The 13,238-nt window shown below is 42.0% G+C and overlaps 1 protein-coding gene across 2 annotated transcripts in view; it reads right to left on the reverse strand.

Annotated features, from left to right (window-relative positions):
• The window catches only part of DSP (desmoplakin), a 42,949-nt gene that overhangs the window by 11,252 nt on the left and 18,459 nt on the right, over positions 1–13,238 (reverse strand). For both annotated transcript variants that reach the window (XM_080655765.1, XM_080655764.1), the window contains exons 5-18: positions 12,611–12,739; positions 11,440–11,490; positions 10,391–10,552; positions 9,790–9,894; positions 8,930–9,025; positions 8,363–8,488; positions 7,669–7,821; positions 5,479–5,633; positions 4,104–4,230; positions 3,146–3,347; positions 2,664–2,890; positions 1,595–1,761; positions 1,043–1,181; positions 287–480 (exon numbers count right to left, since the gene is read on the reverse strand). In XM_080655765.1, coding sequence (XP_080511891.1) covers positions 287–480; positions 1,043–1,181; positions 1,595–1,761; positions 2,664–2,890; positions 3,146–3,347; positions 4,104–4,230; positions 5,479–5,633; positions 7,669–7,821; positions 8,363–8,488; positions 8,930–9,025; positions 9,790–9,894; positions 10,391–10,552; positions 11,440–11,490; positions 12,611–12,739 — 2,033 coding nt within the window. The remainder of the gene's footprint in view (positions 1–286; positions 481–1,042; positions 1,182–1,594; positions 1,762–2,663; positions 2,891–3,145; positions 3,348–4,103; positions 4,231–5,478; positions 5,634–7,668; positions 7,822–8,362; positions 8,489–8,929; positions 9,026–9,789; positions 9,895–10,390; positions 10,553–11,439; positions 11,491–12,610; positions 12,740–13,238) is intronic.

Genomic DNA, 13,238 nt, shown 5'->3' on the forward strand with positions numbered 1-13,238 from the left:
AAGAGTTTGTTTATGGGGCACAAAAGAGCTTGATCAATGTCTTCTACTATTTCCCCAAGAACCTGGATAGCACCTGGCTTGGGTGGGTTCAAGTTTGGCTATTGTGATGTACTGTCTTTCTATTTCCAACAAAGCTATCTACAGGCCGTCCATAAACAGAACACCTGTATTGACTAACTTACACACAAAACAAAACCAAAATCATTATTTTTATAGTGATTATTTCAAGTGCCGTTATCTTAGGAACAAACAATTGGGAAGAAAGTGCAGAAGGAGGTTGGCATACCTGTAGTCTATCTGTTTATCTATTCTTTGCCAGCGATCTGTCAGCTGTGTGACTTTTTCACTGAACTTTCCCAGATCCAGGTCATAAAGTGGATACTGCTGTGAAGTCTGGGAGTGGATCTGCTGGGCTTTCTGCAGTTCTGTCTTCATGGTGGCCAACAATGACTTCTTCAAGTTCAAGTCGTTTTTAATTTTCTGTCATCAGAGAAAAAAAGAGTATAAATTCATCTCATCTACTTCACGTCTCACTGCAAATCACCAAATAAAATGTTTTTTTATAAAACTCTATAGAATATTCATATTTTTAAGTGATGATCAATTCAGGAAAATATATTTACTGATTGTATTTCCCAATATATGTGCCAGTGATTTAGTTCCTTGTTTTACCCCATTAAAAAAAGGATTAAATGTATAAATTGGTTTGAGAAATGCTAAATATTACACTCCATCCCCTTCCTGAATAATTATAACATGTATTAATGTATTAATGGCTCTGAGAAATCCCAGAGTAAAGAAACCAGTTTAACTACATTTAGGTAGGCATTCCACCGACTAACCTCACCACAAATTACTTTCTCACATAGTTCCTACTAAGGCACTCTAAAAAGCAGTGTATTAGAGATAACAGTTAATATCAACATGTGTGGCCAACAAAATTTGGTCCTCAAATCATTGAAAACTTGGTGAAGCTTTATCACTGGAACTGAGTCCCTATTACTTCCTATACCTGGGCCCCTGTGGCGTCCTTGCACATTACCTTCAGTCCACAGCGGTAAGCTTCCACTTTGTCCAGATCCAGGTAGACAGTTTCCTCTTCAGTGAGTCTGGCTTCGTAAACCTTTAACATGTCTTCTGTTTGGAGGATGGCCTGGAGCAGTGCTCGCACTGCGCATAAGCTGTAAAGACCAAAGGAGGCAAACAGCATTGCCCGTGATTTCATTAAATTTTGAACCTCTGGCTCCTGCCACTATTAATGAAAGAGGACAGTAGTAAAGCAGATAAATTATTTTGCCTAGTTTATAAGCTGCAGGAGCAATACACCTCCTCCTGCTCCCCCATCATGCTTCAGAGCACCATTCTGCATTAACTAGAGAATTCTAAGCTCCAGCCCTTAGAGTATACCTGAGTTGTAAGATAAGTGAGATCTCAGAGCAGTGAAAAGCACAGAAGAATGTTAACTAAGCCTCTAGTGACAACAGAAACTGTGAGGCAAAGGATTCAGCAAGCCAAGCTTATAAAGCAAATAAGTGTGACAAAATGAAGCTTGAGCAAAGCAAAATGTCTGAGATAAAGCATTAGTTGTGATTACCTATTTAAGTAGCCATCTGTAACGCCATTGATATTTTCCAGTTTCTGAAACAGCCCAAATACCTCATTCTGTAAATAGCAATATTTTTCCGAACCTCTGAAGTTAGCTAGCATATCTTTAAGCTGGTTGAGGACTTCAGCAATGGCTTGAGAATCATTCTGCACACTCTGTCAGAAAAGAAGGAACACTCTCTTGATTTAATTGTGTGATTCCTGTGATCATGTTTGTCCTTAAAAAGTTCACTAAATGTAAAGGATTCAAGAAAGGGACTGACTTGACCTTTCCCTTCCTTCTTCAGGGCGGCCTTATGAACACTGTGCAAGGTGACCCCTTACTTACAATTTACACCTAGGACATGCCAATGCAGTGCCCAGGTGCGGCTGGGCAGAGAAGACTGAGCTATGAGCTGAAACACCTGGGCTGTGGTCCCAGCTCCACCAGTGGCTTTGAGTTCTTATTCCACCAACAAAATCTCTCAGTGCCAGTTTCCTGTCTATAAATAAAGATAATTCCACCTGCCGGGCCGGCATGGCTCAGCGGTTGAGCATTGACCTGTGAATTAGGAGGTCACGGTTCAATTCCCAATCAGGGCACATGCCCAGGTTGCGGGTTCCATCCCCGGTGGGGGTCGTGCAGGAGGCGGCCAATCAATGATTCTCTCTCATCATTAATGTTTCTATCTCCCTCTCCCTCTCCCTTCCTCTCTGACATGAATAAAAACATTTTTTAAAAAAAGATAATTCCACCTGTCTAGCCCATATCATAAACTGTTTTAGGCAGAAGCCAAATTAATGTTTGTGAAACGTTTGAAATGAACAAAGAACTACTTGGCACAAAGGAAAAACACTGTAGGTTGATTCAGCAACCCACAACCTAACAGCAAAAGTGGCTAATCCCCAGCCTGGTAAATGTCTACAAATCTGGGAGCATGGGAAAGAAAAAAAGAAATCATGCCAGAAACCCGTTTTCTCAAAAATGGATGTTTCTTGCCTATACATATTAAAACCAGGAGTTTTTAAAAATAGTTTGCATATAAATATACCGGGAATCAGACAGAATACCAAAATACCTTTAGCTCGTTTATTTTCACGGTGATGTGGTGAGAAGAGCCCTGGTCGGCCAGAAGGATGTTTTTAAGCGCCATCCTGCCCTCGCAGTGCTCCATCTGCCTGCGAATCTTCTGGAGCTCTATCAGCATCCACGTTTCCTGCTTGTCATTTTCTCTGTTGGCTTCAATTACTTTATTATGGTTGACATCTTGGCAGGAACCAACATGAGTGATTTCAGTTGTGGTTACTGTAAAAATATGTTAGGGCCACAAAAATCAGAGAATTCCTAGTTAGAAGGGTGGTAGGCCTCAAAAAAAATCGATACTGCATACAAATATAGCTACTTCCTTTGATTTGATTCTGAAAATTTAGCATATAAATGAACTTTGATATATTATTTTTCAAAGAAATGATCCTGAAACTAGTTTTATGCTAACTACTTTCTTTTCTTTTTAAATCTGCATGGATGGTTGCTACAAAGAGAAAGATGCTCCAAACCAACCTGTCTGGTGCTGGGGGTGGCCAGGGAGCTGGATGACCAGCGTCTGGTAGTGCTTCTGGGCGTCTGTGAACTGCGACTGCATTTTCCGTTTGTCATCATCCCCAAACATCTCCGAGCCTTGGCTGTTTCTGATGAACTCTTGGTAATGTAACTCAAGGTCAGATATTGTCTTCATGTAATCTTCCTGCCGCATCGTTTTCAGCTGGAAGTAAGCCAGGAAAAGTGATTTATGTTTGCCCCCATAGCCTGGCCAAGAAAAAGTCTGCTGAAAAAGGCTCTATGCTAAATGGGTCTTGGGGCAATGCTCATCATAGGCCCATTAAGATACAAAAGGTCTTTGAGGGTGTACAGATTGCTCCTAAGAAACATAGCAATGGGCTGTCAATTTCTTTTTTCCTACAGAATTATATTCTTCAAAGGAAATATTATTCAGAAGCCCCAAATGTAAAGCAGATCACAGCAAAGCTGTTTTGACTATAAAGAGAAAAGGTTAAGCGGAGCCAAAATGACCCATTTCCAGCCCCTCTCCTGTTGCAAGAGGACCCCTCACCTGGAATTCCTAGACCCCAATTTGAAAACCACTGATCAATAACTAATGCTTTAATGTTCTGCCAATAATTCATTCCACCTTTTACTTCTATGATACCCAGTCAATAATTTATGACCTAACTTTCCATTACATCTAAGGAGAATAGGATCCAGAATACTATAGGACCTTTTCCACAGGTACTATAATTAGGCCTGTCAGGTAACTTTAATTAGTCTCTAACCAGCCACATGTGAATCCCTCCCATTCTACATTGGACAGGCCAGAACCTCTATGGCAGGCTGAGCTGATTCAATGAGATATAAAAGCATTAGCTGCACCACTAGAAGGTGTGACTAGCAGAAACACACACACTGTGGGGAGCAGCTTGGTGCCTCTTCCAGGCAGCCTGGGGTCATCCTGGGGACATACCTTGGCAATAGTCATGGCCCTGATTTTCTCGATGTCAATCATGCAGTAGTGCCAGGACACCAGGCTCTTCATGTTGATGTAGAGTTGGTTCCACAGAGCCAAGATGGCTTCATAGTATTGCTCAATCCTAGGAAGCCAAGGGGGAAACTTGCTGAACCTGGCTTTCAAACTTCCCCGTGTCCCATACTGGAAACCTGGCCATGCTTACATGACCGCACAAAAAACTAAAGAACTGACAGTAGCCCTGACTGGTTTGGCTCAGTGGATGGAGCGTCGACCTGCGGACTGAAGGGTCCCAGGTTCGATTCCGGTCAAGGGCATGTACCTTGGTTGTGGGCACATCCCCAGTAGGGGATGTGCAGGAGGCAGCTGATCGATGTCTCTTTCATCGATGTTTCTAACTCTCTATCCCTCTCTCTTCCTCTCTGTAAAAAATCAATTAAAAAAAAAAAAAAAAACTAACAGTAATGGGTGAAGGTATAATTTTCAAAACATTCAATATTGCAATATATTTGGACTAATTTACTCCCCAAAGTACATGCTCAATAATCTATCTATATATATAAAAGGCTAATATGCAAAGTGTCCCCTCGGGAGTTTGACCTGGAGACGGGGAGTTCAATCGCTCGCTATGATGTGCGCTGACCATCAGGGGACAGCATGGAATGAATGAAGGCCCCGGCCTGCAGCCAGAAGGCCCCCGATCAGCCCTGATCGCCAGCCAGGCCTAAGGACCCTACTCATGCACGAATTTCATGCACAGGGCCTCTAGTATTAGTATATTTTTAATCATTTTGATCAAAATATACAGTATGATTCTTTTTTTTGGTGTGCATTGTTTGTTTGCAGAGCACACTTTTTAGTGGACAGAAGTCTAACACGGGGCAGGACATCAGGGAAAGTGCGCCATGGAATGCTGATGACTGCTGAGGCTTAGAAATGAGCACACAGGACTCATTATGCTTCCCTCCCTATTCTGAGGGAGCTGAAGATTTCCACAACTAACAATTTAGAAGAATCTGCCACGAACAATCTGTAAAATAAATGTTCCACCTATTGAGGAACGAATATTGATATTAACAGCACTTTATATGTGTGGCTACACCCAAAATTACCGATTGTCTAAAAAGGAAGAACTTTGAAACAATGCCTTTTAAGCAAATGACAATTACATACTCTAGCCCTCTTACAGTCAGACATTCTTTCTGATCCTCCCACAATAACTATAGTATCTTCAATACAGAATTGTAAGACAATGAGGTTTCTTCATGAGGTTACAGTGACAAATGGTGTGTTTAAGTTTCTTGTATAAGCATCTGCCCCATTTCTCCCCACTCCCATCATGTCATGGGTATGAGGAACCTGAACAACTCACTTGCCAGCGAGGTCCACAGCCAGAGGATTCGGAGGAGGAATAATCAGGCCGACAGAGGGCACGAGCATGTCCACGCCTCCAGGGCCCGTCACATACCACTTGCTGCGCTCATTGTTGTCCTTCAGGATGCACTCATCCCCCTTGTGCACAATTTTCTGTCAGGCAAGCAACCGGGTTTTGGCTTTATTCATGAGTACACATTTTTATCTTTTTTCTCAAAGACAGAAACAGAAATGAAAATCTGCAAGCTATTTGAGCTTTTTATCTTATTAGTTTTTCCTCAAATGAAGATAATCTTTACACAACCAACAATATTGATGCCTTACATAATACATGTGAGCCTGGCAGTGGTTCTCAACCTTCCTAATGCCGTGACCCTTTAATACAGTTCCTCATGTTGTGGTGACCCCCAACCATAAAATTATTTTCGTTGCTACTTCATAACTGTAATTTTGCTACTGTTATGAATCGTAATGTAAATATCTGTGTTTTCCAAAGGTCTTAGGCGACCCTGCTAGCGGTTCTCAACCTGTGGGTTGGACCTAAACTGGGCCATTGGAAAACACAGATATTTACATTACGATTCATTAACAGTAGCAAAATCACAGTTATGAAGTAGCAACGAAAATAATTTTATGGTTGGGGGTCACCACAACATGAGGAACTGTATTAAGGGTCGCGGCATCAGAAAGGTTGAGAACCACTGCTGTAAGGTGTGTATAAAGGGAATTAGATGAAGTAATTTGCCAAAGGTAGCCTGGGGAACCCACTAATACAGCAAAAACTCACCACATGGCTTTTCTTTGTTTGTGATTTTGTGTTTTATATATTAGATTTTAATGTGTGGGAGTCACTTGTCTTATTCATTTGCTCTTAAAATCTATACTAATAAAAGGGTAATATGCTAATTAGACCAGGAGACCTTCCAGATGTCCTTCCAGACAAAGCCATGGTGGTGGGGCCGAGGCAGAGGCGGTTAGGGGTGATCAGGCCAGGAGGGGAGGGCAGTTGGGGGTTATCAGCTGATGGGGGGGACAGTTGAGGGGAGCAGGCCGGCAGTGGGGGGCAGTTTGGGGGCGAGCAGGCCGGCAGTGGGGGGCAGTTGGGGGCGAGCAGGCTGGCAGAGGGACAGTTGGGGGTGAGCAGGCCGGCAGGGAGGGGGCAGTTGGGAGCGAGAAGGCCGGCAGGCAGGTGAGCGCTTAGGAGCCAGCAGTCCCAGATTGCGAGAGGTATGTCCGACTGCTGGTTTAGGTCCGACTGCTGGTTTAGGCCGGTTTAGGCCCCCTGCCGTCCTGCTCACCCCCAACTTCCCGGCAGTTGGATATCCCCCGAGGGGTCCCAGATTGGAAGAGGGTGCAGGCTGGGCTGAGGGACACCTCCCCACCCCTGTGCACAAATTTTGTGCAATGGGCCACTAGTTTTTAAATAAAAAATTATGGTATCCGGTCCTCAGAAAAATAACTTTCTAAATTGACTCCAGCATCTAAATACCTTCCTAAGTTAACACTATATGGCTTCTTAAAATGGGTAGCTAAAATATGATACTATCTTAACTAGTGAAATGTAACAAGCTTGCTATTCATGTACTTCAATCTCCATTTTAACTTCTTCTCATCTCCACATAAGTTCTTAAAACATTTCTGCATGGTAAAATAACTCCATTGTTTTATAACATTTATCTAACCAACTAAACACATTTTATATTTCTTAAGTCCTCCATAATTTTTGTAAGAAAATAGAGCTTTGGAAATTACATAAATAATTGCTGAAAACAAGTCCTCTTTCCATACAAATACTTGTATTCACCACGGCGCCTGCAGAATTAGTATGCTCAATTACTGCATAAAATCTGCAATGACATGCACTCTATATGCAGCAGGATGCTCACATGTCTCATGATAGAAGTTTAAAGATAAGCGTGATCACAGACTAGCAAGTTTTGCATATTAGAAAAAAAAGCATGAAGACTTAGAAGCATTTAAAAATAAGCCCTGTCCTAATCATTGACACTATCATGTGATTGTGAACAAAGCTGCTGCGCTTGCTCAGCACTTGCTACTTCGTGTACAAAAACACATTAACTGTGGCGCTCGCTGGAACCTGCACTAAGTTCTGCTCTCTTGATGGACAAAAGTCTATGCCTCAAGGAAGGGAACGCTCTTGTATCGCTCTGCAGACGCCAGTACACACCTGGTCTTGTTTGTAGTCACACAGAGCCCTGAGAATAATGGGCTTGCTGCTTCTGTAGTCTGGGTTCCGCGGCTTCAGCTGCACAATCTTCTTGGACTTGTTCACCAAGTTCTGTACCTGACGCTTGTATTCAAGGATTTTCTCTCGTTCTTTCTGCAATTGCAAATAAAATCATACCTTAACATAGATACTCTGTGGGTTTTGGGTAAGATCTTTAAATGGCATTAATATAGCTACTGTGACATTACAAACGACATAATGCTGAATTTGCATTAGCTGTAAAAAGCCACAAATTCATCTATCTTCAGGGACTATGGGAACCTTTCATAATAAGCAACTCAAGAAGCTACAGAGCCATGAATTAAGTGGGCAGGAAAGAATATCATTGTGTAAAAGGACACTGATGTTGATAAAACTTGAAGTATGCTTTTCCAAAGGAATTTTCATGTTATCCTCTCCATTTTCATTTTGAGCAATAGTAATTACTTTAGCAAAAGTAATTTCAACAGTAGCTGAGCATATAAAGAGATTTACTTTGAGAAAAGCCACTGAGAGATGAAGAAAACGCTTGTCTGAGCTTTAGACACATGTTCTATACAATAATGCAAATCCACAGTCTAAACTGCGTCAGTGGGGCGTTTTATCTGCCCTGCGTACGGCCGCCGAGGGCCTGGGCCTGGGCCTGAGATGGTACCTCCAGCTCCTTGATCTGGTCCAGCAGGCGCTGCAGGGGCATGTTCTTGTCACAGGGGTACTTCTTCCTGATGGAGTCTTGAAGGCCCTTCAGGTAGGCTTCAGTTGACTGGGCCTCTTCAAAAAACTGTTCAGGGTGAGAGTGATCCCGTGTCCATGAAAAGTAATTCAATAAGCAATATCACCTACTATTTCTATTTCAAGGACTATCTTCCCTAAGAATCTGTTGCTAGGTGGCTAAAGAAAAGATCATAGCAGAAAGTATTTTGACTCATGTGACAATAGGAGACTATTTGAGTGATGGATGACCGGGTTATGATGGATGACCGGGTTATCAATCTATGTCCCTCTAAATTAAAAATTAATAAAAGTATTTTGACTCATGTAACAATAGGAGACTATTTGAGTGATGGATGACCGGGTTATCAATCTATGTCCCTCTAAATTAAAAATTAATAAGTAGTATTTATGCAATGCTTTGAACATTGTTTTCAGTACTTTTTAAAACATTCAGAAGATAAGGTATTATGACCTACAAGACAATTAAATTATTACTAAGTATAAAAACCTGAAAGTAGGCAGCATTTTCTTTGAGATGAACATCAATGCATTTGGTGATCTGAAGAATCCAGCTCCACTGTGTCTGAAGAGTGTCCATATAGGCCTGAAACCAGAAAACATCGGCTGTCTCACCACCACTCAGCTATATAGGGGCATCTATTCTACCATATAGGTACGTGAGCCTGAATGAAAGCTATGAAATACTTTTTTATCTAATCCCAAATCAAGGAAACTTCTTTCCAAATATTAAAAACAGAATGTTCCAACTGGGAACTCTTGATATGATAGAAATTAAATTTTAAAACAAGTTTTAACAAATAGATACCATTAGGAGTATCAGACAAAACACTCACCCAAATGGCATTGCTACTGACCAATGAGAACAGACACTGGGACAGCCCTGGAACAGGGTTCCTCCACCACACAAGCCCTTTTCCTAGACCATGGAAGGCCCAGGCACCCAGGTGAGGGCCTGAGGGCTTAAGGCAATGATTCTTACCAACTGATATGGAAATACTTACATTTTTTTTAACAACCAATATGACCTTAACAGTGCTACCAGCTAATGTCAGCCTTGAGCACAGTTCACAGATGGCAGTCTAGAGCAGAGGTCAGCAAACTACAGCCCCAAGAACCACAGCTGGCCCACCTGCCTGCATTTATACATACAGTTTTATGGTCATGCTCATTCGTTTACATATTGTTACAGTTGTTTTCACACTACAATGGCCAGTTAAATAAGTTCAATAGACACCAAATGGCCGGCTAGTCTAAAATATTATTTGGTCCTTTCCAGAAAAAGATTGTCAAGCCCTGGTCTAGGTTCCCATTTTATCCTAATAAAAACGTAAATCTCATGACACCTACCTCAATTTTGTCTGAAGCTGGATGCTGATTGAGGACAAGCTGATCACTTTCTTGCTTAAGCTTATTGAGCTCTTTTTCCTTAACTTCCAGTTGACTCATGCGTATCTATGAATGAACAAAAAACAAATCCTTCAGGCAAGTCACCAATGGCCTTCCAGCATTTCCACCACAGGATGTTAAATACAAACTGCATCTGGGAAATGGACAACACCAAAGAATCTCGTTATGTTTTCCTCAAGAATCCTGGCATTTTTAAGACTGGAAAGGACATTTGACATCACTCAGTATGTGGCTGAGGCCAGCCTGGTGATACGTCTCTCCAAATTCACACAGGTAAAGTGACAGAGCTACAACGAACACTGAGACTTTCTAATTCTAGGTTTTAATGCACCCTGCTACTACGCTACACCACTCTAGGATATGTGAGAGAACTAATTCTTACACTATCTACTATCTTCTGGGAAGTTAATGCATAAGTCACTGAAAGGAATGGTTTTCATGACCATTTTAACAGGATGAATTACAACGGGCTGGTGAAATTATTGCGAGTCCATTCATCCCTGCCTCCAGGTGAGCATCTACTACTTAGGGACAAGCTTACGGAGAAGGCCTCCTGTTTCTGGGCGATGTTGGTGTTCTTGTCACTCCAGTCATAAAGCAGCTCCTCTTCCTCGCAGTCGTTGATCCACATGATCTCTCGGGACGTGGCCTGGATGATGTTCTGCAGCTGTCGCAGGTGATCCATTCTCTCAAAGGACCCTTTCTGCACGGGATGTTCAAAAGCAGCATTAGGATACCTACATGCAGTTAATGGTATTCCCTGAAGATTTCACAGATACACCCATACGGTCCCTTTTTTAAAAAACAACAACAACACAAGAATCAGTAAAATATTAATCTCTTGCATTCACTGACCACCTGGTTTGTGACCCAGCCAAACTTGCGAGGAGCAAGGGAGCAATTTTAGATTCCCTGAAACAGCCGAATCCAGAAGGATCTTCATTCAGATACTGATGTTTGGGTTCAATAATTAGTTTTAGACTATAACTGGGGGAATGGGATTCTTCAAGAGATAAATCAAGCTTTTTCTGCCCTTTCCCATACCCCCAAAATTTAGGCTGCCATCAGTCACACCCCGGACCTAATATAAGTGCCACTATTAGCCACCTTATTTAAAAAGTAGCACTGCCAATAAGAAACTATTGAGAAAGTGAAGATAGGGTGACACAGGCAAAAGAATGGAAATTTAACTTCTTCTGAGTCAAGTAATTGATTCAGAGTTTATCATAAAATGGTGACAATGGTCTGGTAACCTCTGTCTAAGAAAAGCAAGCCTTATTCTTGCCTACACCTCATTAAAAGACTGCAATTCACCCGTAGAAAAGCTTTATTGCTTTAACTGCAAGCATGACTGATGTGGCACTTAACTTGCAAACTGAACAGCACTCAGTACTGACTTCAGAAAAAATCTTTTAAAATTCAGTTCTAATGGAAACCATCAGTGGAAATATTAGCATCTTCAAGCCCCTAAGTGTGCTTGCAGAGTCCTGAGATATAAGACCTAGCAGGTGCCTTCCCCCAAGGCAGCGCTCCGTGTTTATGGAGCTGCACTGAACTGAACACGAAGACTTCAGAAATAAGTTGGCTTACCAGCAGGTTTTCATACTCCTCCTCCAACTGGTAGATGGCAGATTTCTCACGCTAGAAGGCAACAAACAGCAGGTAATGATTTCATTCCCCTTGTGGGTTTGTAGAGAAAGAATAGTTCCTCCAAACCTCCTTTTTGTCAGATCCTGGCTTTACATCACTCAGCAGACTGTTTTCTCTAGGAAATCTTTCACTCATAGGGACCTCTCCCCAGTTGGTGTGAAGCTGAACCCTCGCTGGTCTGGCAGTGCCATCTCCCCAAGTGAAGGCCTGATCACTGTCACTTAAAGACTCATTGTTACATACTTGTAAAAGTTTGAAAATATGATTTAGGACTCCCTAGATCTTAGGGAAAATTGGTCAGATACTCAAGTGGACAAACGTAAGGCGAAAAAGAAAACCAGAAAAAAAAAAAAAAAGAGTAACTCTGTTCTAAGAAAAAAGAAAAAAACAGTATGTTGCCCTGGGCTGTGTCGCTCAGTTGGTTGAGCATCATCCCATGCACCTCCCAGTCAGGGCACTGCCCCGGGTTACAGGCTCCATCTCCTGTAGGTGCATGCAGCGGGCAGTGAGTGATGTTTCTCCCTCACGTCGATGTGTCTCCCTCCCTCCTCCTTTCCTCTGTCTAGGAAAAAATATTTTTAATTCTTTGAAAAAAAATCTAAAAGTCTGGGGGAAACTAAGCACTTAAAACCAAATGAATATTTTATGTTGTAATTCTCAACCTAGCTTCGAGTCAGTCCTTTTAGCAAAGGAAAGGTATCAGGATGAGACATAATTTCCCTCAATTGAGATACGTTTAATTACCACATAGAAAAGAATTCACCAAGGACATAAAAGGCTATGACTGTTGGATTTTCCCTATTTGAAGAGATGCTCTGCATTCTGCAGAAAAGAACTACCATGCCCAAAACACTCATTTACAAACTGCACACAAATGAGTGTTTGTATACCCTTAGCCTTTTGTTTAACTGCTCCCACCCAGTGTTAACGCAATCTCTGGTAGATCAATCAGATTCTACTTCCCCATTTATGAGATGGGATTTTTAAAAATTTCCAGTCATTTGGGAAACATCATAGACTAATGTTTCAGACAAAACTGACTGGGATCAAGTAACTACACAATCCCTCACTATGCTTTTTGGAGATTCTAAAGTGAAACATTTCAAAGTACCAGGTCGGCTTTAATTTTGTCCAGTTGCCAGCGGTAGTCTCCGATAGCATTGTGGATGCTCCTGTGGCTGGCGATGTGCTGCTCCACTGAGGCCAGGTCCACGCCCCAGGAGACCATGTCCATCTCCGCCTGCAGAGGGAGAGAGAGTGCCCTTCATTTCTGATCCTGTGCATCGGACACACCTTACCTACAGCATCAGGGGTCAGTGTACCAGGGCCACACATAGATCCACTCAGATCAAACTGAATATTCAATGTTGAAACCAAAAAATCTTTTTTAAAGGCTTGGGATTTCCAAACAGCTAAGAGGGGTTGCTGAATACTTCCCTCAACTTATCTGACCCCCAGGCTCAAGATGGGCTGAGAGGTGATTCATAAATGAGCTCCTTGAAGCCTAGATGATGTCCTCTGAAGAAGAAAAGTCTACATGTGCCTACATGTGCGTATGCAAGTGGCATGTGTGTGTGTGTGTGTGTGTAGTGTGTGCAATACCTATGTGCCACACCTAACATATAGTATGTCATAAAATACTGATAAGTTTCTATGGCTAGTCATTTTAAAATGGGCATCAAAACAATCATATACTACTTCCCAAGCTAAAGAGGTAACCTAAAAGTACTTTTGTTGTT

Source organism: Plecotus auritus (assembly GCF_963455305.1).
Source record: "Plecotus auritus genome assembly, chromosome: 2".
NCBI lineage: Eukaryota > Metazoa > Chordata > Mammalia > Chiroptera > Vespertilionidae > Plecotus > Plecotus auritus.